Here is a 27,458-nt window from a genome sequence, read left to right as displayed (position 1 = left end):
CTATGCAAAAATAATAAATGAAGACTAAAACCTTTGGAAAATAAAATAGACGAGATTTATTCTAATTGGAATCAGGGCGGTATATGAGGGTAAAATTCAAACAAAAGAGCATTTCTTCAGGATCCCCACTGAAGGCTTCTGCAACAAGTCTGTATTGACCCTAAAACAAGGAATAAGAAACACAAGTAATATAAAATGTTAGATGACTCTATTTTGTAATATTTTTATAAGAATTTTTTTTTTTACTAAAAAGAAATCGTTCAAATTAAATTGGTTATCATTTTCTCAATTTTCTAAAGGGATGAAATTTTGTATGTCTGAATTCAGTAAGCATAAAACCCATTTATTTCCCCACCATTGTGAGAGTATGTTTTTTGTTTTTGTTACTGATTTTTGAAATTTTGATTTTGTTTTGTTTTAGAAAGAGAGGCAGGGAGAGAGAGACAGACAAGAACATCGAGCTGTTTCTGTATGTGCCCTGACTGGGGATTGAAATGGAAACCTCTGCACTTCAGGACAATGCTCTAACCAACCAAGCTATTCGACCAGGGCTTAATTTCTTATTTATTGATAGATTTTTATAGAGATGAAGAGAGTAAGCGTGAGGGGAGGGGAGAGGGAAGCTTTCATTTGTTGTTCATTGACTGCTTCCCATATGTGCCCTGACCAGGGATCAAGCCTGCAACCTTGACATTTCAGGGCGATGCTCTAACCAACTGAACTAACTGATCAGGGTGAGAGTATGTTTTTTAACAACTTTTTGAGAATAGCCTGTCAGATTTTCAAACATTGGGTATTATTTGCAAACAAAACCAGTGAAGAATATGCATTGTGAAAGTCTATTTTTAAATAATCACCAAAAGTGAAATGTGCAAAATTTCATTGTCAGGTATCTAATGTAAACATCTAAAATCACATGGTTATCATTCATGGAGGCAGTCACAGAGTTCAAGCCAGTGGCCGTACATGCTTTCACCCAAAAACCATTCAACATACTAATAATGAGCATTTGGCCTGACCAGGCGGTGGCGCAGTGGATAGAGTGTCAGACTGGGACACAGAGGACCCAGGTTCAAAACCCTGAGGTCATCAGCTTGAGCGCAGAGTCACTGGCTTGGGCATGGGAACATGGACGTGACTCTGTGGTACCTAGCTTGGGCCCAAAGGTCGCTGGCTTAAAGCCCAAGGTCACTGGCGTGGGCCCAAGGTCGCTGGCTTCAGCAAGGGGTCACTGGCTAGGCTGTAGCCCCCCAGTTAAGGCACACATGAGAAAGCAATCAATGAATAAGTTATGGCAATGAAGAATTTATGCTTCTCATCTTTCTCTTTCCTGTCTGTCTGTCCCCATCTGTCCCTCTCTCTCTCTCTGTCTTTCACTAAAAAATTAAATTAAATTAAAAATGAGCATTTGCATTACTGTTAGCCATGCATGTTAGAGAAAAAACATAAAGTGAAAAAGAGTTTCCTTTTGTGTAACTTTTTTATATTTCCATATTCTTCAGAAAAAAAAGAAATGGCAAAATACCCAAAACCAAATAAAATTAGAAAAGAAAACTCAAATATCTTTATCTCGAATAACAATTTTTAGAAGTTGCAAATTGCTTATCCACATTCTTCACAGATCTGTTACTGAAAAGGGTTAAGAAAGTACAAAATGACTATTGGACAATACCTTAGAGAACTTTAGCCCCTTGTAGGAAAATGGCACCTTTGTATTCACAGTCTCTGCAAACAAAACACAAAAACTAGGGGTTATCACTAGGTGCCTTTTTTTGGTAGGTACAGGTGGCAGCAGTCTCAAACAAAATTGCAAAGAAACAGTAAGTCTATACCCTGGCTCTGATTCTCCTGTAGCTCCCCTGCCACCACAAGCCTTTCTCAGGACCAGCATTAGGGGATGCCAACTTTTAAGGCCCACTGAGTGATAAGCAAGTGAGTGCTAACATGCTTCCTCCCAAGTTATATATGTGCATACTTAACACTGCTGCTCCCATAGCAGGGTATACTATAATAAAGAAGGGAAGTTATTTAAAAAGTAGATATGTACGATACTTATTTGATTCCCAAATTTTCAGGGGTCTCTTCATAGCATCAATGTTTCTTAAATCAAAATGTCTTGAACTCTGGGCCCATCTAGTCAACTGCCAGATGGACATATTCATTTGAATATTCCAAAATTACCTTAACTCAACATGCCCAAATTAGAACTCATTATCTTTCAAAATCTGCCCCTTCTTTTGTACACATCATTTCAGATAATGGCACCTCTATCTATCCAGTCACCGACCCTTGCGCAGTCCTTGATTATACGAGGTTCTTTGCCTGTCACATGGAATCAGTCAGCATGTCCCACCAGTCCTTTCTCCCTGCATGCTCTTCTGTCTCCTCCCCTTCAAGCCAGGGCCACCATCTTTCTCAGCCCTCCTAGCTGCTCTGACTTCTACCCAAGTTTCCTGCCAACCAACACCCCCTCCTTCCATATGGACATTAGTTTTCTCAGAAATGGACAGCCATGGGGCATTCCCACCCACTGCTAATGAGCTGCAGGCCAGAATTTTGCACATGACTTATGTGCTTGCTCCTATACTCTATCCTAGGCTCATCTTCAGTAGTTCCCCACAAACACATTCTGCTCCAGCTACCAAAAACAACTACTCTCCAAATAGGCCATCCTCTCTCATGGCTAGATATGTCTGCACATGCTGTTTCCTCTCCAGGAGCGTCCTTCCTTCCCACTCTCTGACTCAAGGCTCTAATAAAATACTCTTGGAAGCCTTTATCTGAGTTGTCCTGCCACAGTCAATTGACAACTATGTAATAATTAAAACTTATAGCATATCATTCTATTAGCTTTTTGACATTTTGTTGTTGTTTTTGTTCCCATGACTGTCTCTCCCAGACTTTCTGAGGAGGGAGTCCCTATCATGCAACTTTGGATCACAAGAGCCTAAATTGTGACCTGCTCAAATTCAGTTCAACAAATGTTTGGGGAAGGCAAGGATGGAAGGAAGGAAGGAGCAGGCAGGCCGGGTTCAGCCTGATACATCTTAGGTCTCCAGAAAATGAAACTTCCAAAAATTCAGATAAAATGTCAACATAATCCCATAAAGAATATGTAAAATCATTGTGAAACAGTTGTTTAAAAAAAAACAAACAGTAATCTATCAAGAGAATTTGTTTTCAAAGAGAATAGATGGTACAGTGGAAGAGTAGGTCTTCAGAGTCCAGAGCTACTCGGTTACTAGCCCTCCGAATAACCTTGAGCAAGTTTCTGAAACACTCAGGCATCAGTTTCCTCACTTATGAAAATGATAGGCCTGTAAAACCAGGAATAAAAGAAGTAGTCGACATGAATATTTATTATTTAATAACCATCATTCTTGAGACTTGTTTGGAGGTTCTAGCAGGGGAGCGCAGCTACTCATATACCCTTGACCGAAGAACGGTCCTCTCCTCTATTGGGGAAGGTTGTCCTCTTCGACCGAGCACGCAGCTTCAGGAGGGACACATGTGGAGCAGTGAGGAAGGAAGGGGACACCTGCCTAGCCAGCCAGATCAGCCAAATCATTCCTGGTGATCGATGAGGTGACAGATCTCACAGCCAGATCACCCTCACATCTACCATCATTCTTGAATTCCTACTCTGAGCACTGTTTTACATGCATGCTCTAATTTAATCCTTGGTACCATATAAAAAAGTTTTCACTGTGCCCATTTTACAGATGAGTAAAATGAGGCTGATTGAGGTTAAGTAACACAGCCAAGGTCACACTGCTAGTAGATAGTAAATCTGGGACACTGACTCAGGTTTGGGAGATTCTGAGCCCAGACTGACCAGCAATCAGTTTGCAATGACTTGTATGTGGTTGAGTGGCAGATATTAGTGATAGGGACAGACAGCTGGCTGGGAGATGCACACAGCAAGTACACTGATTTACTTAGAAATTATTTTCTTAATGACAGCTAGCAATTGTACAACCATATAATCAAATTGATGAACTTGTCAAAGCAAGGATAAGCTTTTCTGTTATAAATTTTTATATACTATAATTTTATTAACTCCTTACCCTTATTTTTCATTTTTGGCCCCATCTCTATCTAATTTATGCTATGTTGTTAAATTTAATATATGCATGTAAATGACCTGAAATATTTTTTTTAAACAAGAAAAGGCACAGTTAATGGTAAATAATTATATGGGAAAACATTCAACTTCAATAGTAATAAAAAAGGTTAATAAAAAATTAAGTATAAGTTTTTTTCCTAATAAAGTTTTTTTAAAACTTCTTTTTCTAAAAATGATAATGCCCAATGTTAACAAGACAGAGAGTAATCTACTACACTTAATACTTTGCTGGTGATACAATGAATAAATTTGTATGGTCCTTTAGAAAAGCAATTTGGTCTTATGTGAACAAAAACACAAATATACTCAAACCATTTAAGCTTAGAAATCTCCCTGGGAGCCATCCGTAACTCCTTCTTTTAAACATAGGAATATTCAAATCTAAAATATGAGAAAAGTTATATGCAGAAACATATGGATTATAATAGTACTTATACTAGTACAAATCCCAGAAGGACACTAAATGTCCAATAGGAGAATGGTTGAGTGAACCAGGGCATAGCCTACTAAGGAAGAGCTTTCCCTGTGAAATGTTTACACTCTGATTTTTGAACCACATGGATGTGGTTATCTAGTCAAAAGAATTAATGTCTTTAATGACAATTAAGTATGTTTACAACTACATAAACAATATGTATAGATTAAAATAAGAAAAGTAAATACTCCCAAATGACTTCAGATAGATGATTCTGTGACTTCTCTATTGTTTATACTTTCTAATTTTTGATAATGTGACAACATGATATTTATAATCTTTTAAGCTATTTAAAATACTAGTTTAAAAATTAAGAAAAAATTCATGAGTTTGCAATAAGTGACCTTAAGGTCTTAAACTCTGAAATTTTATGATTCTGTGAAAAATTCCAGGGTGGAGGTAAAAGAAGTGAAGACACTGGTGAAACCAATGTAGTTGCATAGTAAAATTAATGAGTTTCTATGAAAAATGATAAATGTAATGTTTAGAAAAAGAGACTCATCACCAAGGGTAAATGTACAATATTAACCTGAACCAGGTAAAAATTTTTAATATCTCTTCAAACACATTCAAGTGTCATCTTAATAATAACTCAGTAACAGGAGATTCCAAGATGGCAACAGAGTAGGCAGACGTTCCAACTGCCACTTCTCAGGACCAAATTAGATTACAACTTAATTTAAGAACAATCATCGTGAAAAACCAACTTTGCACTAAACAAAGAGGACTCTATAACCAAAGATCACAGAAGAAGCCACACCGAGACTGGTAGGAAGGGCAGAGACGTGGTGGGTGCTGCCCGGTTCTGAGAAACGAGGGACGGTGGAGCGTCCAGAGGGACTCTCACTGCAGGGAGAGGGACCCTGAGAGGTGGGGGTCCTCAACCCCAGGCCTGGAGCCCCAGCCTAGAGCCCCAGTGACTAGAAGAGGCAACCAGACAGCACTGAGTGGTGAAAAGAGCAGGGTTTCTGTTTCCTAGAAAGAATCAGCTTTCAGAGACACAGATTCTGCCTTAAAGGGTCCATGCAGAAAACCTCACTCACAGCCACTTATCTGGGGCTACAGGGGCGGGAGAGCTGAGAAGACTAGAGTTGCATGAGGAGAGTGTAAAGTTGGAGGCACAGAGAGAGATACAGTGACAGTGACCGGAACAACTGCACTGAATCATTCTCCAGTGCAAAAGTGGCCATTTCCATGGGAGGAGCACTCCCTTTGTCCTGCACCAGCCTTGGGAAAGGCAGCTGCCCCATCCCCGGAAATCTCTCCAGATCCAGCCAGGACAAAGGGTCTTTCGAAAGGCGAGGAAGCAGGAGCCAGGTCAGTGACTCAGGTTTCTGGTGAGACCTGAGCTAAACCTACCACCTTCCACTGCTGAGAATGCGACATGCCCCCAGGGAGTGGGTGGACAAATCACACCTATGGATCTCAGAGGCCACACCCACCACACTCCTGTGGCAACACCATACTGAGGTTTGTAAAAAAAAGTCTGGATAGAATGACAACTGGGGCCAAGGAGCAAGCCAAGCCCACTACCCATCCTAATCCCTGGATTTCCCTGCTGGGCCCAGCAAGCAGCCAGCAGTCAGAGGCAGCAGAAAGAACTCAGGGAAATTCAGACTTTTCTGCAGCTCACCTTGTTGGGGAGAAATAAAATTTGAGTATCCAGCAGAGGCTGAGAAAGTAGGCCCTGGAGTAGGGGGGCACAATCCCTGTACTGAGCTACTGCCCAAGAGATCCCTGAAGTAGAGGGTCCCACTAACGTTATATTCCCAATCTCAGCTGCCCTGACCCAACAAGCTTGCACTCTCTACAGGGGTTGGTTAGGTGAGGCCAGACAGGCCCACACTACAGTCTATCAATGAAAGACACTGGAAAGACGAGGCAGCTGCAAGAGGAGCTGGAACAGCTAAAAAGTGGAAGCAAATCTTTCAGAGTTTGCAGCTTGTACAGAGCTGTTGACTGCTCTAAGCAGGAGGAAGCTGATCCTTACAGAATAGTTGGCCTCTTCCACACTACCCAGGCACAGAAATCACCAACACAAACAGCAAAAAGAGGAGTAGCTGCTGACAAGTAGCACACAGCAGATTACAAACAACAGATGATGCCAACCTGAGAAGATCTAGAAACAACACAACTGATAGCTAGAGGCAAACAACTTAAACCCCTAGACTCAGGTAGCTATTCAAACAGCACTTCCAAAGGAGGAGTCTATACACAGAAAATCTGGGAAGACAGAGAAATGCAATCCAAATAAATCAACAAGAGAAATCCCCAGAAAAATAACAGAATAAGATGGAAGTAAGTAACCAAATTACAGGTGCAAAGTTTAAAATAATGATTGTTAGAATGCTCAAGGATTATAGGGCAACAATGGATGGACATAATGAGCACCTAAATAAAGAGACAGCAAGGATCAAAAAGGACATTGAGATCATAAAAAAGAATCAGTCAGAAATGACAAATAAAATATCATAAATGAAGACTACACTAGAAGGAATTAACAGCAGGCTGGATGAAGCAGAGGACTGAATCAGTGATTTAGAGGACAAGATAAACAAAAGCACGGAAGAAGAGCAGCAAAAAGAAAAGAGGCTCAAAAAATCTGAGGAAACTCTAAGAGAGCTCTGCGACAACATGAAGAGAAATAACATCCACATCATAGGAGTTCCTGAAGGAGAAGAGAACAAACAAGGGATAGAGAACCTGATTGAAGAAATCATAGCTGAAAACTTTCCTAAATTGATGAAGGAAAAAGTCACACAACTTCAAGAAGCCCAGAGAATCCCATAAAGAGGAACCCAAAGAGGCCTACACCAAGACACATCATAATTAAAATACCAAAGTTAAAAAGATAAAGAAAGAGCCTGACCTCTGGTGGCGCAGTGGATAAAGCGTTGACCTGGGAACACTGAGGTTGCCGGTTCAAAACCCTGCACTTGTCTGGTCAAGGCACATATGGGAGTTGATGCTTTCTGCTCCTCTCCCCTTTCTCTCTCTTTCTCTCTCTCTCTCTCTCTCTCCCTCCCTCCTCTCTAAAATGAATAAATAAAAATTAAAATTAAAAATTAAAAAAAGATAAAGAAAGAATACTAAAGGCTGCAAGAGAAAAGCAGTCAATTACCTACAAAGGAGCCTTCATAGAAAAGACAGAATGACATCTGACTTTTCAACAGAAACACTTGAAGCCGGAAAGGAGTGGCAAAAATATTCAAAGTAATGCAAAACAAGAGCCTACAACCACGACTTCTTTATCCAGCAAGGTTATCATTTAAATTAAAGAAGAAAAAAAAGCTTCCCAGACAAAAAAACCCCAAAAACTAAAGAAATTTATTACAAACAAATCAGTACTGCAAGAAATGTTAAGGGGCCTGCTGTAAAAAGAGCAAAGAAAAAAAATTGAGAAAAAGAGGATTATAGATTTAAAGAATAAAATGGCAATAAACAACTGCATATTAATAATAATCTTAAATGTAAATAGATTAAATGTTCCAATTAAAAGACATAGGGTAGCTACATAGATAAGAAAACAGGACCCGTGTTGTATGAAAGGAGAGAAGGTTAGCACTCCCCTTGACAGAAAACAGGACCCGTTCATATGCTGCCTACAAGAGACTCACCTCAGAACAAAAGATACACATATACTGAGAGTGAAGGGATGGAAAAAGTATTTCACACACAAAAAGAAAGGGGAAAAAAAGCTGGGATAGCAATACTTATATCATGCAAAATAGACTTAAAACAAAGGCTATAGTAAAGGATAAAGAAGGGCACTACATAATGACAAAGAGAGCAATCCAACAGGAAAATATAACCATTATAAATATCTATGCGCCTAATATAGGAGCACCTAAATATATAAAGCAGATTTTGATGGACAAAAAGGGCGAGATCAACAGCAATACTATAAGAGTAGGGTATTTTAATACCCCACTAACATCAATGGATAGATTCTCAAAACAGAAAATTAACAAAGAAACAGCAGCCTTAAAGGACACAATAGATCCTGGGTCGGGAACCTTTTTGGCTGAGAGAGCCATGAACGCTACATATTTTAAAATGTAATTCTGTGAGAGCCATACAATATGCTTAACACTAAATACAAGTAAACGTGCATTTTATGTAAGACCCACACTTTTAAAGAACAATAAATCTCTGAATTCTTTTTAATAACGTTGTTATGCTGTTGCTAACCAATGATAAATAAACTACTTCTTACCATTAATGCAACTTCTGGTGCTGCATGGTTTTGTTGATGGCTTTGTAGTCTGGTTGATACGTGGTGAGGTTAAGCTTCATGCAGGCGTTGAGACTTTCATCCGTTAAACGTGATCGTAGGTTGGTCTTAACATTCTTTAGATGTGAGAAAGACTGCTCACATGCATACATAAAGCCAAACATTGTCAGTACAGCAATACTTACACGCTGCAGTGTGTGGTATGTGACGGGAAGTTTGTTCCAAGCTTTGACAATCAACTGGTCCATGGGTTGAAGTTTTTTCATTTCTCCCTACTTGTGTTTGCTCACCAACTCTGCTTGCTGTCATGCAAGTCTTTCCAAATCTTCATTCAGTGGCTTGAACTTATTCACCCACATGTCTGAGGCCTTCAGGTCAGCAGCTTGTAGCTCAAAATCTCTGATGGAAACATCGGGAATGTAACTCAGGTCAGTGCTATCCATTGCATACTTGTATGGATGGGTGATGAACTTAAAAAGACGAGTGCACTCACAAAATTCTCCAAAGCATGCTTTGAATGACTGCAGGAGATTAGAAGCCCACTAGCTGCTGGAGATCAAGATGTTGAGCAGGGTTAGTTACTGTGCATGCATCTTTAAACTCCCCCAGTTTTTCAAAGTGTAGTAAACGACCTGTTTCAATGTCAGCGATGAAGAGTTTCAGCTTGTTTTCAAATGCAAACACTGCTTGTTGAAGGGATAAGACTGTATTTCCAATGCCTTACATTTTCACATTAAGCTGGTTCAGATGTTCAGTCATGTCCACGAGATAGTAGATCTTCAGGAGCCATTCAGTGTTAGCTAACTCAGGATGCTTGACATTTTTCATTTCAAGAAAAGTCTGGATTTCGCTCAGACAAGCCGCGAATGGCTGAGCACCTTCCCTATTCACAACCAACGCACATTACTGTGCAGAAGCAGACCAGGATAATTATTCCCAACTTCATCCAGCAGTGTTTTAAACTGGCGATCATTTAAAGCTCAGGCAACAATAAAGTTGACCGCCCAAATGGCCAGTGTCACCACCTCACCAACCTGCTTGCCACATATCTGAGCACAAAGTGCCTCCTGATGTAGGATGCAGTGAAAGTTTAGGATGGTCTCTTTTCATGTTGACAAAAAAGCGCTACGAATCCTCTGTGTTTCCCCACCATGCACAAAGCACCATCAGTACACACTGAAATAAATTTATCCACTGGTAAAATTTTTTTTTAGCAAACTCAGTGAAAGACTTAAATAAATCCTACCCTCTTGTTTTCTCTTTCATGGGCAAAACAGCAAGACTTTCCTCACAGTGTGTCACCGACAGCTACCTTGCAATCACGCTGAACTGGGATAAATGGCTTACGTCTGTTGACTCATCCAAAGCAAGAGAAAAGAATGGTGCTGCATTTATTTCCTTCACTTGTGTTGCCTCAATTTAACTTGCCATCATGATGGTACGATCATGAACAATTCTTGCTGACAGAGGCATGTCTTTTCTTCATTTGATTACCTTGTCTTTATCCAAAAAGTCATCAAAAAGTTCATTGGCAACATCAAGCAGGAATGTTTTGGCATACTCCCCATTTGTGAATGGCTTTCCGTTTCTCACAATTGCTAAAGCACCAGCAAAGCTAGCCAAATTCCAGTCACCTTGTTGGGTCCAAACATGAAGTTGCTGCTGACTAGATTGCACTCCGCACAGTAGCTCTTGACATGCTTTCTTCCTGCTGTCCCGTGCTGGATACTTCCATGCAAATGTAGTATGGTGTGTGTCGAAGTGCTGCTTTATATTTGACCGTTTCATTGATGCAATTTTATCATTGCATATTAGACACACTGCAGAACATGCTCTCTCCACAAAGGTGAATTTCTCTGTCCATTCCTGCTGAAAAGTACGATACTCTTCATCTTTTTTTCTTTTAGCCATCTTCTTCATCAAAAGGATTTCTGCAATTAGCTAGCTGACTACTTGATTAAAGGAGGGAAGTTTACTTCCTGACCTCACAATGACCTGTGTACATTATGCATTATCCAATAAAAATTTAGTGTTGTCCCAGAGGACAGCTGTGATTGGCTCCAGCCACCCGCAATCATGAACATAAGCAGTAGGAAATGAATGGATTGTAATAAATAAGAATGTTTTATATTTTTTTTCTTTTTATTTATTTATTTTTTTTAATTTATTCATTTTAGAGAGGAGAGGGAGAGACAGAGAGAGAGAAGGGGGGGAGGAGCTGGAAGCATCAACTCCCATATGTGCCTTGACCAGGCAAGCCCAGGGTTTCGAACCGGCGACCTCAGCATTTCCAGGTTGACGCTTTATCCACTGCGCCACCACAGGTCAGGCAGAATGTTTTATATTTTTAATGTTATTTATTTTTTATTAAAGATTGGTCTGCAAGCCAGATGCAGCCATAAAAAGAGCCACATCTGGCTCACAAGCCATAGGTTCCCGACCCCTGCACTACATCAACTGGATTTAATACGTATCTTCAGGACCTTTCACCCTAAAGCAGTAGAATATACATTCTTTTCAAGTGCTCATGTACATTCTCTATGATAGACTACATGTTAGAACACAAAACGAGTCTCAATAAATTTAAGAAGATTGAAATCATATCAAGCATCTTCTCTGATCACAATGGCATGAAACTAGAAATCAGTTACAATAGAAAAACTAAAAAACATTCAAACACTTGGAGACTAAATAGCATGTTATTAAATAACAAATAAGTTAACAATGAGATCAAGGATGAAATCCCAAATTTCCTTGAAACAAATGAAAATGAACATACAACAATTCAAAATTTATGGGACACAGCAAAAGCAGTCCTGAGAGGAAAGTTCATAGCATTACAGGCATACTTTAAGAAGCAAGAAAAAGCTCACATAGACAACTTAAACCTGCATCTAAAAGAACTAGAAAAAGAAGAGCAAGTAAAGCAGAGGAAGTAGAAGGAAGGAAATAATAAAGATCAGAGAGGCAATAAATGACATAGAGGCTAAAAAAACAATGCTGAAGATAAATTAAACCAAGAGCTGGTTTTTTGAAAAGGTAAAGAAGATTGATGAACCTTTAACCAGACTCACCAAGAAAAAAAGAGAGAGGACTCAAATAAATAAAATTGGAAATGAGAGTGGAAAAGTAACAACTGACACAGCAGAAATACAAAGGATTGTAAGAAAATACTATAAAGAACTGTATGCCAAAAAATTGGACAACCTAGGCAAAATAAAAAAATTCCTTGAAACATATAATCTTTCAAAAATCAATCTGGAAGAATAAGAAAACCTAACAGACCGATTACAACAAATGAGATTGAAACTGTTATCAAAAAACTCCCAACAAACAAAAGTCCTGGGCCAGATGGCTTCACAGGCAAATTTTAACAAGTATTCAAAGAAGAACTAACACCTATCTTTCTCAAGTTATTTCAAAAAATTCAAGAGGAGGAAAGACTTCCAAGCTCCTTTTATGAGGCAAGCATAATCCTCATTCCAAAACCAGGCAAAGACACTACAAAGAAAGAAGACTATAGGCCAATATCCCTGATGAACCTAGATGCTAAAATTCTCAACAAAATATTAGCAAACCAGATCCAGCAATACATGAAAATAATCAAACATCATGATTAAGTAGGATTTATTCTTGGGAGGCAAGGCTGGTACAATATTTGCAAATCAATCAACGTGATTCATCACATAAACAAAATGAAGGATAAAAATTACAGGATAATATCAATAGATGCAGAAAAAACATTTGATAAAATCCAGCACCTATTTATGATCAAAACTCTCAGCAAAGTGGAAATACAGGGAACATACCTCAGCATGATAAAGGCCATCTATGATAAACCCATGGCCAACATCATACTTAATGGGCAAAAATTATAAAAGCAATCCCGTTAAAATCTGGAAAAAGGCAGAGGTGCCCCCTTTCACCACTCTTATTCAATATAGTGCTGGAAGTCCTAGCCACAGCAATCAGACAAGAAGAAGAAATAAAAGGCATCTAAATTGGAAAAGAAGTAAAACTATCATTATTTGCTGACGACATGATTCTGAACAGAGAAATCCCTAAAGTCTCAGTCAAAAAACTACTAGACTGATAAATGAATTCAGCAAGGTGGCAGGATATAAAATTAATATTCAGAAATCAGTGGCATTTTTATACACCAACAATGAACTGTCTGAAAGAGAAATTAAGGAAACAATCCCCTTCCCTATTGCAACAAAAAACATAAAATACCTAAAAGTAAATTTAACTAAGGAGGTTAAAGACTTCTAATCTGAAAATTATTCAACATTGATAAAAGACATCAAGGAAGATACAAACAAGTGGAAGCATATATTATGTTCATGGATAGGAAAAATAAACATCATTAAAATGTTTATATTACCCAAAGCAATCTATAAATTCAATACAATTTCTATTAAAATGCAAATGGCATATTTCAAGGATATAGAACAAATATTCCAAAAATTTATGTGGAACCAAAATAGAACAAGAATAGCCTCAGCAATCTTGAAAAAGAAGAATAAAGTGGAGGGTATCAAACTCCCTAATATCAAGTTATACTACAAGGCCATTGTATTCAAAACAGCTTGGTACTGACATAAGAACAGGCATACAGATCAACAAAACAGAACAGAGAACCCAAAATAAACCCACACCTTTATGACCAATTGATATTTGACAAAGGAGGTAAGAGCATACAATAGAGTAAGGACAGTCTGTTTAACAAATGGTGTTGGGAAAGTTGGACAGGTACATGCAAAAAATTGAAAACTAGACCACCAACTTACACCATTCACAAAAATAAACTCAAAATGGATAAAGACTTAAATGTAAGTCAGGAAACCATAATCATCTTGGAAGAAAACATAAGCAGTAAGCTCTCCAACATCTTGTAGCAATATATTTGCTGATTTCTCTCCATGGGCATGTGAAATAAAGAACAGGATGAACAAATGGGACTACATCAAACTTAAAAGCTTTTGCACAGCTAAAGATACTATGAACAAATAAAAAGACAAACTACACAATGGGAGAAGATATTCGACAATACGTCTGATAAGAGGTTAATTACAAAAATTTATAAAGAACTTGTAAAACTCAACACTAGAAAGGTAAACAATCCAATCAAAGAATGGGCAAAAGAGCCTGACCAGGCGATGGTGCAGTGGATAGAGCTTTGGACTGGAATGTGGAAGACCCAGGTTCAAGACCCCAAGGTCGCCATCTTGAGCATGAGCTCTTCTGGTTTGAGCAAGGCTCACCAACTTGAGCCCAAGGTCTCTGGCTTGAGCAAGGGTTCACTAGGTCTGCTGTAGCCCCCCGGTCAAGGCACATATGAGAAATCAATCAATGAACAACTAAGGAACAGCAATGAAGAATTGATGTTTCTCATCTCTCTCCCTTCCTGTCTGTCTGTCCCTATCTGTCCCTCTCTCTGACTCTCTCTGTCTCTCCCACAAGAAAAATTATAATAATATAATAAAATTTCCTTTAAAAAAACAACAAAAAACAAACAAACAAACAAAAAAAGAATGGGCAAAGAATTGAACAGACACTTCTCCATAGAGGACATACAGATGGCCAATAGACAGATGAAAAAATGTTCAACATCACTAATCATTAGAGAAATGCAAATTAAAACCACAATGAGATATCACCTCACACCTATCAGAATTGCACTCATTAACAAAACAATACATAATAAGTGCTAGTGAGGGTGTGGAGAAAAGGGAACCTTCCTGCACAGCTGTTGGGAATGCAGACTTGTGCAGCCTCTGTGGAAAACAGTATGGAGTTTCCTCAAAAAATTAAAAATGGAACTCTCTTTTGACCCAGCTATCCCACTTTTAGGAATATATCCTAAGAATACCAAATCACTGATTCAAAAGAAGACATGCACCCCCATGTTTATTGCAGCATTGTTTACAATAGCCAAGAACTGGAAACAGCCAAGTGTTCATCAGTGGATGAGTGGATTAAAAAGTGGTGGTACAAAAAAAAAGTGGTGGTACATATACACAATGGAATACTACGCAGCCATGAAAAAGAAGGAAATCTTACCTTTTGCAACAACATAGATAGACCTGGAGACTATTATGCCAAGTGAAATAAGCCAGGCAAAAAAGCAAAAATATCATATGACCTCACTCATATGAGGAATCTAATGAACAATGTGAACTGAGGAATGAAATTGAGACAGAGGAGGGATCAAAGGGACCAGAGGAAAAGCTGTCAGAGGGAAAGGAAATGAGAGGATGAGATCATAGAAGGGAAAGCGATTAGTGAAATTATATGATATATACATAACACAAAGATAAAGAGAGTAGGACAGCAAATCCTGAAGGGAAGGGAGAAAGGCAATGGGGGAGGGGAGTAAACGGGGTATCAAGGGGAACCTAGGGGTAGTGGGGAGAGAGATATATTTAATTGGACACTTGAATCTATGTAAACATAATAAATTACAATCAATAAATAATAATAACTCAGTAACATAATTGTGAAATGTTGTTTAAACTGCTAAATGCAAAAACTTAATGGAACTAAAAAGATTATCAGAAGAGGAACTTCACATTTTCAGTGTTTCATTTTCATGACTTTCTCCTAGAATATTCTATTTAATTCTCAGATAATGTAAATAAAATTCTTACCTCCCTTTAGCACTCTACAAAAAGAATAATCATCATCAAATCCTCGGCAAATAACTTCTTTGCGCATGGGCAAATCCATCTTGTTGAAAGAAATATACAGATTGAAATATAATTTTTTTATGTCTCTTCCTTAAAAAGAGAAAAATCCCATTAGTCCCTCAAATAAGAGATTATTTTATAAGTAATAATTAACACTTATTATTACATACTTAAAATATGCTCTGTGCTTTTCCAGAATTATTTTATTTACTCATCACAGCATTCTATAACATGAGTATTGAGATCCTTGTCCCATAGATGAGAAAATGGAGGTTTTGAGACAGTAAGTAATAGACTGTAATCAAATAGAATATTCCACAGTATGAATTATGTTCTATGCCTAAAACAGAGAAAACTTTTTCTTTTTGAGAAAACTATCAAATGAAAATCTAAAATTTTCTGTCCTAGTTACAGTTCTGGTAGGAAGTTCAAAGAAAAGAAAGGACGTAATGAGAATCAACTCATGCCCACGTTTTAGTAGTTTTGATGAAAGACTTCTTGAAGAACAAAATTAAACCTTTAGGTTAAAAATTAGGTGTATGAGCTATTTATTATTTCCTGATGCTATGCCTATCACCAATTAACATGGAAAAATCCAATGAACAGTGCATTTTGCTCAATTCTTATAAGTTACTCAATTGGCCCAACTCAAAAGACATACAGTCTTTTTAATGATGAAAATAATTGATTGTAACCACTACCTCATTAGAAATATTTTCCTAATAAGATCACCATAACTCACTGTAGCCATAATCAAAGGAAAGGTTTTCCCTCTTTAACTTGAACTTGGCTATGTGTTACAGAACTGCCAGTTCCTTCCTCAAAACCCTCTCCTTCGTTTGGTGGCGTTGCTCCCACTCACCTCTGGTTGTCCTTCAACCTCTCTGACTCCTTCTCAGTCGAGTTTATTGACTCCTCTTTCTTAGGGTTGTAGCCTCAGCTGTCCTCAATATTTACCCTGCACACTCTCCCTAGCTTTCAGTGCCACATGGGATGCTAATTCCTAAATAATCATCTTTCATCCCAACGTTTCTCCTGAGCACCATCTCACATAAGCATTCAATATCTTTTTTTGAATGTTGCTCCTCACCTCACCCTACAGATCCTAAATTGATGTCCTCATCTTCATCAGCAAATCAGCACTGGAATTCCCAGTCCCAATAAATCCTACTGGTCTTCATTTCATCCCCATTCCCACAGTCTCAATGCAGGCCTTCATGGCTTTGAGCCTAAGGGACCACCAAATTTCTTAATTTGTGCTACTTCTCAACTTACAGGGTAAAGTATAAAGAACATAATAGGGTCTGCTTCAAAGAGTGGTCCGGTCCAATGGTCTACTCCACGGACTTTAGCCTGACCCTGTGGAAAAGCAGGATGTGGCAGAAGTTGAAGAGCTCTTTGCATGAGAAATCCCTTGAGACACAGGCACACAGCAGTACTACTGTGGTGTCCACAGACAAGGCAGGACAAGGGAACTTCTTCCATTTCTGCATGGTACACAGCATGTTCCCCATCTTCAATGACTCCAGGAAAAGGAAGAGCTATTTTGACATCTCAACAGTTTACATCTTGAGAAGCTTCCTGCCCTTGGCCATCACTGTGGTCATGTTGGGCACAAGAAAAATGGTCAATGTGAGCTACCACTTGCATGGCTCAGCAGGCCAGAAATAATAATGTGGATGCTGGAGTGAGACCTAAGAAACTGGTGGCTGTTATGTGGTAACAACAAAGACTATTTTTTACCTCACCTAAGACAACTCCAGGAACTACCAAAAATAATTTTCAGGGAGGCTTATGGTCCAGCTTTATTTCTCAATCAGTTAATTGTATACAAATAATTTACTCACAAGGCTATAATGTCTCAAAATAAATAATTTCCATTCCCAACCTATCTTTGATTCAACGTATACTCATAGCTTTTACTGAATAGAAGTCGAGATAGCACCATAAGAATATGGTTTTCTATAATGTGACCCACACTATACACAGAGACATCTAGTATATTCTAGGGAAACTCAGGTCATAATTGCAAAGCTCTATTAAAAATATAACTGAGTAATTATTTTGTTAGTAAATTAATCTAATGTGATATAAATGTCATACTTAGTGAATGATTAATGTATCGGTGGCGGCCACAGAGATAAGCTACTCAGACTTTCCTTCCAAAGAACCCAGTGGGAGGAAGGTGGCTGGCAGACAGCGCCCTTGCTGCACCTTCCCATGCTGCTCCATCGCATGCAACCTCCAAGCGGGTCCCTCCTCCAATGACTGAGCACTACAAGGACACTAGAGCCAGCTTACTTCTGCCTATCACAAGACACTGTGACAGACAATCTTTGCTCCCCGTTGACCTGGCTGAGAGGATCTCAGAGATGTATTTTGGTCTAATGACCATCATACCAGATTCTCCTTCCTTCTGTCTCTCCTTTCAAAAGTATCAGATCGGCACCTCCATTGGAACCCTCTCCTTGCCTGCTCAGGCATCCTCTTCCCTTTATTGTCCACCAGCACTTCCTCCCAGTAAATCTCATATGTTTCATTCCTTCTTGCTATCTGCTTTTCAGAGAACCCTGAATGATACCATATTGTATTATTACTTGGGCCTAGAAGGATACCACTTGCTTCCTCTGTGTAAGAGCAAGGGGTTTGCTTGAAAATTAGGTTACTCATTATGTCAATAATTACTTCTGCCAAACATTGAGGGGTAAAGCACACCACAGAAACCAGAAAACAAAACTTGAGAAAAGAGGAAGAAATTGTAGAGCCTTAGCAAGGCAAAAATTTAGAGAGAAAAAAATTATTTCTTTTACCCTTGGCCAAGACAGTGGAGGGAACGAGGTTGATTGTTCTTTGCCTTGTGTTATCACTAAGCCTCACTAATATCACCTCACTTATCCTTCCATGTTACCTACAGGTCTGTCCCTCCTGCTGCACTAAAAGATTCTTGAAGGTCAAGAGAATGTTTTATTATCAATGAATTCACAGTACCTATCACAATACTTTAAATATACTATGCATTTTTCAATGAATAAATAAATGTAGAAACAAAGCATCCAAATGCAGGTTGAACAATTAAATTCAGAAATATTAAAGCTCAAGTTTATTTTTTATTATTTCTGGTTCTTACCTCTTTTCTTAGAAACTGGAGAACAAAAAACAGGGGGAAATCTTTATTTAAGCTTACTTATATGAGAGCACTTTGTAAAGTATTGTATAAGCTCCAAATATAAGCTAGCATGTAAATTGATGATGAAGACAATAATGGTAATGAGAATGATGAGAGCTAAAGTTTTCTGGGATCCTAGGGCTTACACACAACAAAGCTGACAGGTAAGAGACAATAAAAGTTTTATGTGTTTTCCCAAATACTCAGATCCAGCCCGATGTTATCACCATCACCCAATTTAGTTTTTACTAAACTGATATTTAAAACCACAGAGAGAAAACGTACAAGACAACATAAAATAAAATACATTGTGTTTTTTATCATAGCATCATCATTTTTTTTAAGAAAGGTCATCTTTAAAAGAAAAAAAATGTCCTGTCTTGTTCATACACAAATCTTTAACTAGTGAAAATTCAACTTTACTTATCAGTTAAATAGCTAATAATCGACAAAAGAGATACCTATTAGATAGTTAGAAGTCTCAACTTATTTCTACTTTTACCCTCATACCATTATGTAATGCCCTTCCCATGAGTGTGAGCCTAGTGACTTGCTTCTAACGAATAGATAAAGCAATATTGATAGAGTGACACTTCCATGATCAGGCCACATAAGATTGTGACTCTATCTTGTTACCTTTGCTGGCTTTGATAAAGCAAGAAGCCATGTTGAAAAGGCTCATATCGCAAGGAACTGAGGCTGACCAAAAGCTAGCCAGGAACTGAATACTGTGAGCAGTGACATGAGAAATGAAGTGGATTCTTTTCTATTTGAGCCTTCAGAAGAGACCCCAGTCCTGGCAGACAGCTTGACTGCAACCTTGTGGGAGATCCTGAAGCGGACACAGCGAAGCTATGCCCAGACTACTGACATAGAAAAACGATGAGATAATAAATGTGTACTGTTTTGAGATATTAAGATTGTGGTCATTTGACCCTGGCCAAGTAGTTCAGTTAGTTAGAGCATCGTTCCAATATGCCAAGGTTATGGGTTCGATCCCTGGTCAGGGCACATCTAAGAAGTAACCGATGAATCCATAAATAAGTGGAACAATAAATCAATGTCTCTGTCTTTCTCTCCCTCTCTCTCTCTTTCTCTCTCAAAATCAATTAAAAAACAGATTGTGGTCATTCGTTACATAACAATAGAAAACTAATACATATACATTTGGAACATAATCATTTGTCACTGATATTTCTTGAACTCTTTTAACTGATCTACAAACATAAAACTTTGAACTTACTTGGAATGTAGGAAAAATGCAAAAATCCTTTGGCTCCCTCCAGCTTTATACAGGGTTCAGGGGTCAATAAAATAGGATATTTCATGTTATCTAAATGAAATGAAGATAATGTCAATAAATTATTTCCAATAAGTAAAGTATTCTGTAATTCATCCCCCAAACAAAATTTTTAGCATTAAAATTGTATATAATGATAAAAATTGAGGGTGGTTAAAAATATCTCCCACCCCAGGTCCTGGTGGGGTAAATCAGTTAGTTAGAGTATCCTCATCCTGATATGCCAAAAATCAGGTTTTTTCTCCACTCAGGGCACATACAAGAATCAACCAATGAATGAATAAATAAGTGGACCAACAAAATCGATGTTTTCTTTCTCTCTCTCTCTCAAATTAATCAATCAATAAACTAAAAAATTTTTTATCTCCTTCCCCATAGGAGTGATATCAAGAAGATGGCAGAGTAGGAGGTCTGACACCTGTCTTCTCCCCAGAAACATTCAAATTCAAGAGCAATTCATGGACAACTTCCCTTGGTGAGAAATAAGAAACTAATTGAAAGTTTCCTGTGTCAAAGGAAAACTCAAATCCAGACTCACTGAAGTTGGTAGGGAGATTCAGGACACCCTCTGAACAAAGACCCTGTGCCTGGCATAACAAATTCAGGAAAACAGTCCCTATCCTCCAACTTCACTCAAGAGGGAAGAGGTTTGTTCATGAATCTAGACCCAAAACTTTCCAAGGGGATCCCCAAAGGACTGAAAAAAACAGAGAGTTGAAACACACCTAAAACTAGCATGAAGATTGAATAAGTAATGAAAGTTTTTCCAACAAAGGAAAGCCAGGACAATATATCTCCATACGTGAATTTTACCATACATTTTTTTTTTTTTTTTTTTTTTTTTTTTTTTTTTTTTATTTTTCTGAAGCTGGAAACAGGGAGAGACAGTCAGACAGACTCCCGCATGCGCCCGACCGGGATCCACCCGGCACGCCCACCAGGGGCGACGCTCTGCCCACCAGGGGGTGATGCTCTGCCCATCCTGGGCGTCGCCATGTTGCAACCAGAGCCACTCTAGCGCCTGAGGCAGAGGCCACAGAGCCATCCCCAGCGCCCGGGCCATCTTTGCTCCAATGGAGCCTTGGCTGCGGGAGGGGAAGAGAGAGACAGAGAGGAAAGCGCGGCGGAGGGGTGGAGAAGCAAATGGGCGCTTCTCCTGTGTGCCCTGGCCGGGAATCGAACCCGGGTCCTCCGCACGCTAGGCCGACGCTCTACCGCTGAGCCAACCGGCCAGGGCGAATTTTACCATACATTTAAATAAGAATTAGTACCAATCCTTTTCAAACACTTCCAAACTCATTTTATAAACCCAGAATTACTCTGATACCAAAGCCAGACAAAGATGCCACAAGAAAATAAAACTATAGGCCAATATCCCTTGTAAATATAGATGTAAAAAGTCATCAACAAAATACTAGCAATACATTACAAATGATCATGACCATGTGGGATTTAGTTCTCTGATGCGAGGACGGTTCAACAAATGAAAAGCTATCAGTGAGACACATATTAATAGAATAAAAAATAAAAATTACATGATAATTTCAATAGATGCAGAAAAAGCATTTGACAAAATTCACTACCCTGTCATGATAAAAACTCTCAACAAACTAGTATTAGAGAAAATTGCCTCAACATTATACAGGCCATCTATAGAAAGCCCATATAGCTAAAGGATAAAAAACTGCAAGTTTTTCCTCTAAGATCAGCAATAAGGCAAGGACACCCATTCTCCAAATAGTATTGAAAGTCCTAGCTAGATCAATTAGGCAAGAAAAATAAATAAAATATCTAAATCAGAAAGAAAAAAGTAAAATTTCCCTGTTTGCAGATGACGTAATTTTATAGAAAACTTAAAGTCTTCATTAAAAAAAATTATTAGAACTAACCAACAAATTTAATAAAATTGCAGGACACAAAATCAACACACAGAAATCAGTTGCATTTCTATACACTAGCAATAAACTATCTGAAAAGAAAATTAGAAAAATAATCCCATTTACAATAGCACCAAAAAGTGTATAATACCTAGGATTAAACTTAACTAAGGATGTAAAAAACTTGTATCCTGAAAATTACAGAACACTGATGAAAAAAATTAAACAAGATACAAATAGAAAGACATTCTGTGTTAATTGACTGGAAAACTCAATATTATTAAATGTCCATATTATCCAAAGCAATCTACAGTTTCAATGCATTTTCTATCAAAATCTCAACGATGCCCTGGCCGGTTGGCTCAGCGGTAGAGCATCGGCCTAGCGTGCGGAGGACCCGGGTTCGATTCCCGGCCAGGGCACACAGGAGAAGCGCCCATTTGCTTCTCCACCCCTCTGCCGCGCTTTCCTCTCTGTCTCTCTCTTCCTCTCCCGCAGCCAAGGCCTCATTGGAGCAAAGATGGCCCGGGCGCTGGGGATGGCTCTGTGGCCTCTGCCTCAGGCGCTAGAGTGGCTCTGGTCGCAACATGGCGACGCCCAGGATGGGCAGAGCATCGCCCCCTGGTGGGCAGAGCGTCGCCCCATGGTGGGCGTGCCGGGTGGATCTCGGTCGGGCGCATGCGGGAGTCTGTCTGACTGTCTCTCCCTGTTTCCAGCTTCAGAAAAATGAAAAAAAAAAATCTCAACGATATTTTTTACAGTAATAGAAAAACTCTAAAATTCACATGGAAGTACAAAAGACCACAAATAGCCAAATGTATCCTGAGATAGAAGGTAAAAAAATCTAGAGGTGTCACACTTTCTGACTTCAAACTATATTGCAAAGCAACAGTAATCAAAACAATATGGTACAGTACAGACAGACATATAAATCAATGGAACTAAACAGAGGTCTCAAAAACAAATCCATACATATGTTGTCAAGTGAGCTTTAACAAGGATCCAAGTATGCACAGTGGGGAAAGAATAGTTTCTTTAACAAATGATGCTGGGGAAACCTGGATGTCCACATGCAAAAGAATGAAATTGGACCCTTAACTTATACCATCCAACCCATGGTGAACAACATAGTGGGAAGTACCGAAGAAAAACTGCTCAAGCCTGAAGCTGTGATTTCAGAAAATGAGGGTGGGAGGGAGCAGCAGTGATAGAACCAGTTAATAGATTTAGGGTATGGCTAATTTTTTTTAAAAAGTAATCAATATTGTCTCTATGTGGCCCTGTGGTAAAATTTTTATCTCACACTAATTCTTGTAAAATAGGTTTTAAAATTACTTCTGTTTTACAGATTAAAAAACTACGGCACAGAAAGACTCAGTATTTTGCTCAAAGCCACAAAGCTATTAAGTGGCAGAACCACACGTACATCCAATTAGGAGTCCTCAAAAATCATACCCTGAACATTTATAGGGCACACATTACATGCCAGCACTGTGCTAAATGTGTGTGTGTGTGTGTGTGTGTGTGTGTGTAGCTTAGAGCAGCAACTTTCAACCTTTTTCATCTCATGGTACACATAAACTAATTACTAAAACTCTGCAGAACACCAAAAAATATTTTTTGCCAATTTGACCCAAAAAAAAGGTATAATTTTGAGTCATTCACACCAGAAAGCTATTGTTGTGTTGGATGTTGTCATTTTTCTATTTGACAATCTAAGGGGAAAGATGTCAGTGCCCCTAACTAGGTAAATAGTCAGATACTGTATGTTTTAAAAATTCTTGCAGGTTGAAAATCACTGGCTTAGAGCAATAATCTGTTCCAGGAGGCAGGTAGGACCGTTCTTGTCCAGAACAACCAGTACTGGGGCTGAGGCAGAAGCTCAGAAGCCTACTGTTACACCGGAAAGGGAAGGAATCTGAAACTGAGCTTAAGATGGAGAAATCTGACCACAGGGAACAACAGAAGCACTGGGAGGTCAAGCACAACAGTTTAGAGACTGGTGAGGTCTGTAAAAGTCAAGATAACCCACACAAGGAAGTCACCAGCCATCACTCTTGCTGCCGGCAGCAGCTGGAACACCCGCTGTGTACCGGCTGCCACAGCAGAGTGAGGTTCTTGTAAAAACACACCCCGAAGTAGATGACGCGACAACTGCTTGTCGCTGCTGCACTTACCACAGTAGGTACGCCACAGACTCACATCAGAGGAGTTGCAGACCCAGTGTTGCTCCTCGGGTTCCATAAATATGGAAGAAAACAAGGTGGGGAAAAGCATAAATGAGAACATGATTTCATATACCCAAAACTTTAAAAATGCAAAGAGCGTCAGTAACTCATCAGCAGGCTCTTCCCCTTTAGCAAGTTGAGAAAATTGAACTTAGTCATCAGTCACATGATTTCTAAATTCCAATCCAACTGTTTCCTCGTGTGTGCGCGTGCGTGTGTGAAATATTTGAGCACTTCTTGCAAAAGGAGAGAATAAAATGATTCAGAATGTACTCTTTTCCAACACTTGACACAAATGAGAGCACAGAGCTTTAAAAACAAAGCAAGGTATCTTTCAGGCAACAGTAGCAAAGCCAGTCTGTAGGTCTCCTTTAGGATTCCAACAAACGGCCCCCCCTTTTCCATCTGCATTGCTATGCACCCGCTCAGGCTCTTTAGACAATTTCTCATGGCCCAGAGTGCTGGGCATAGAGATATGAACTGAATATTCAATGCAAAGTAGTTCTGCTCAGCAACAGGTTCGGCCATGGGGCAGAGCCTGGCTGGGCGAGACCTTAGTCGGGACACTAGCTGAAGTTCTGCACTGTGGGCTGGGGCCCTGCCAGGCTTGAGAATGCACTTCCTTATGCAAACTGCAGCTCCAGGAAGTATTCTGAGCCCTGATAATAAAATGGTCATTATTTTATGTGTGGCATGTATTTCATTTCAAAACTTACTCTAGTCTAGAAAAACCTTTAAATTCTTTGCTGCTTTGAAATCATTATAGGTAGGATATAGCTTGGGATTGCAATGGCATGGAGTTGGCGCCTAAAATTCTACAAGTTTAGAGGAAAATAAGCATACGTTGGTAAAAGGTTTCATTAAAGAACTGTGCGACTTTCCCCTTTTTTTTAAAGCAAAAATCCACAGGGGGCCCTGGCCGGTTGGCTCAGCGGTAGAGCGTCGGCCTAGCCGTGCGGAGGACCGGGGTTCGATTCCCGGCCAGGGCACACAGGAGAAGCGCCCATTTGCTTCTCCACCCCTCCGCCGCGCTTTCCTCTCTGTCTCTCTCTCTTCCCCTCCCGCAGCCAAGGCTCCATTGGAGCAAAGATGGCCCGGGCGCTGGGGATGGCTCTGTGGCCTCTGCCTCAGGCGCTAGAGTGGCTCTGGTTGCAATATGGCGACGCCCAGGATGGGCAGAGCATCCCCCCTGGTGGGCAGAGCGTCGCCCCTGGTGGGCGTGCCGGGTGAATCCCGGTCAGGCGCATGCGGGAGTCTGTCTGACTGTCTCTCCCCATTTCCAGCTTCAGAAAAAAAAAAAAAAAAATACACAGGGATGAGAACATGAGCAGTTGTTCAATGGCTACTAAGTTTCAGGTTTGCAAGATAAAAACACTCTAGAGATTTGTTGCACTATTAACTAGAGGTAATACTATACGGAACTGTATTAAACTGCACGCTTAAAATTGGTTAAGATGATAAATTTTTTAGCATAATTTAAAAATATATTTATAAAGTGGCGGGTCTCATGGAGGAAAAGCCCCATGAATGCCCCTAGTGTTCTCAAAATACCATTTCCCACTAAAAGGAACAAAGACAGGAGAAATTTCTGATTGCAGGCAATGTACAAGATGAGCCTGAAATCCCTTATCATCTAGATAACCAATTTGAAGACAGCCCCACTGACCAAAGATGGCTTTCCTGTCGCTGCTGTAACAACCACAAATTCAGTAGCTTAAACAATACAAATGCATTCTCTGGCAGTTCTGGAGGTTAGAAGCCTGAAATCAATTTCCCTGGGCTGAAGTTGACAGAGTTGATTCCTTCTGGAAACTAAGGGAAGAATCCATTTCTCTACCTCTTTCAGCTTTAAGCGCTATAATCCTTCAATTTCTCCATCTTTAAAACTCAGCACTCCATCATCACATAGCCTTCTCCTCTAAGCTCTTGCATTCTCTCATAAGGTTCCCTGTGATTACACTGGAACCATTTGGATAATGCAGGCTAATCTTCTCAACTCAAGATCCATCTATAAAATCTCCTTTGCCATGTAATGTAACATTCACAGCTTTCATTATTCAGCCTATCTGAAATGCATTGAAAATACATTAAATATATTTAAGTCTATGAGTTCATCATAATTTCTTAAAGTCTAATTAACCATCAGATGATACTAGGAAAGCAACTCTATTTTGGAAACTGGTAAATAAAGGAAAAGAATCTAGCATTACCTTGACTTTTCTGCAGAAAATGAACTACTGATAACCAAATCATAGCAAATTTTCCTTGCCTTCTCATCTTCTTTTCTCTACTTTTAGAAGTATTTCAGCTATGCATCAAAAAGAATTAATAAATAGAATATAAATAACCATTTTGCAACACCTTGTGAATTAGTGAACTTGAGTATTGAACGTCACAGACAGAAAGACATTGTGTACCTCTTGATGGATGAACTTTGTGGTCACCAGCCTCCAAGATGACTCCCAATGCTCATTACTTCCCAATATGCAAATCCTGTGGAGCCTTTGCCAACAATGAATAATGCTGACTGTGTAACTAATAAAATATTGCACAAGAACAATGTGCAACATTCAAGGGAAATTATACAAAGTGGCTTCCGCCTCCCTCTCCTGGGTCAGTTGCTCTGAGGAAAGCAAATAGCCCTAAAGAGAGAGCCAGGTGGTGAGAAACAGGGGGCCTACTGCCAAAAAGCCAGCACCGATTTGTAGGCCATGTGAGTAAGTCACCTTGGAAACATGTCTTCTGCCCCCACTCAGCCTTCAGATGACAGCAGCACCAGATACCTTGGCTGAAACCTCATGAGTGCACCGAAGCCACAACCATTTAGCTAAGTCACTCCTGAGTGTCTGACCAGCAGATGTTGTACAGGCATTCAGGAGTGCATGTTTATGATTTTAAGCCTCTAAGTTTAAGGAGTAATTTTTTTATTCAACAATCAATAATACAAACAACATACTCTATAAATTAATGTTGTCCAAAATAATCAAACCTCAATCTGATAAAGGCTTAAATCTAACTACCAATTTATAGGAAATATGGAAGACAGAAATGTTAAATTATACCTTGGGGATAGAATAAAAAAATCCAAACCATGAAAACTTGTGGGCCTTGCCAGTTGGCTCAGTGTTACACCATCAGCCCGGCATGTGGAAGTCCCAGGTTCAAATCCTGGTCAGGGCACACAGGAGAAGTAACCATCTGTTTCTGCACCTCTCCTCCTCACCCTTCTCTCTTACTTTTTCTTTCTCTCTCCCCTCCCCTCCCACAGCGATGGCTCAAATAGTTCTAGCAGTTTGGCCCCAGGCACTGGGAGTGGCTCCATGCCTCACCTCAGGAGCTGAAATAGCTCAGTTGCTGAGCAAT

At 39.4% G+C, this 27,458-nt stretch overlaps 1 protein-coding gene and 1 pseudogene across 1 annotated transcript; one reads left to right on the top strand and one right to left on the bottom strand.

Annotated features, from left to right (window-relative positions):
- Positions 1-32: 32 nt before the first annotated feature.
- LY96 (lymphocyte antigen 96) lies at positions 33-24,254 on the bottom strand. Its single transcript, XM_066264691.1, has 5 exons — positions 24,045-24,254; positions 19,934-20,023; positions 15,486-15,614; positions 1,673-1,725; positions 33-160 (listed from the first exon to the last, which is right to left on the bottom strand). The coding sequence occupies exons 1-5, from the start codon at positions 24,154-24,156 to the stop codon at positions 62-64; spliced, it is 483 nt and encodes a 160-aa protein (XP_066120788.1). The 5' UTR covers positions 24,157-24,254; the 3' UTR covers positions 33-61.
- On the top strand, positions 8,137-8,179 carry LOC136332453 (U6atac minor spliceosomal RNA; annotated as a pseudogene).
- Positions 24,255-27,458: the final 3,204 nt, after the last annotated feature.

This window comes from Saccopteryx bilineata, chromosome 3, assembly GCF_036850765.1.
Source record: "Saccopteryx bilineata isolate mSacBil1 chromosome 3, mSacBil1_pri_phased_curated, whole genome shotgun sequence".
Lineage (NCBI taxonomy): Eukaryota > Metazoa > Chordata > Mammalia > Chiroptera > Emballonuridae > Saccopteryx > Saccopteryx bilineata.
This window is presented reverse-complemented; position numbering and strand designations above follow the sequence as displayed.

Excerpts from the sequence above, each read along its gene's own strand:
- LY96 (XM_066264691.1), bottom strand. The coding sequence starts at position 24,156 with ATGTTCTCATTTATGCTTTTCCCCACCTTGTTTTCTTCCATATTTATG. Across the intron at positions 1,726-15,485 it reads TTGTAGAGTGCTAAAGGGAG|AGACTGTGAATACAAAGGTG; the intron begins GTAAGAATTTTA and ends TTTTGTTTGCAG. Across the intron at positions 161-1,672 it reads AGGGGCTAAAGTTCTCTAAG|GGTCAATACAGACTTGTTGC; the intron begins GTATTGTCCAAT and ends TCCTTGTTTTAG.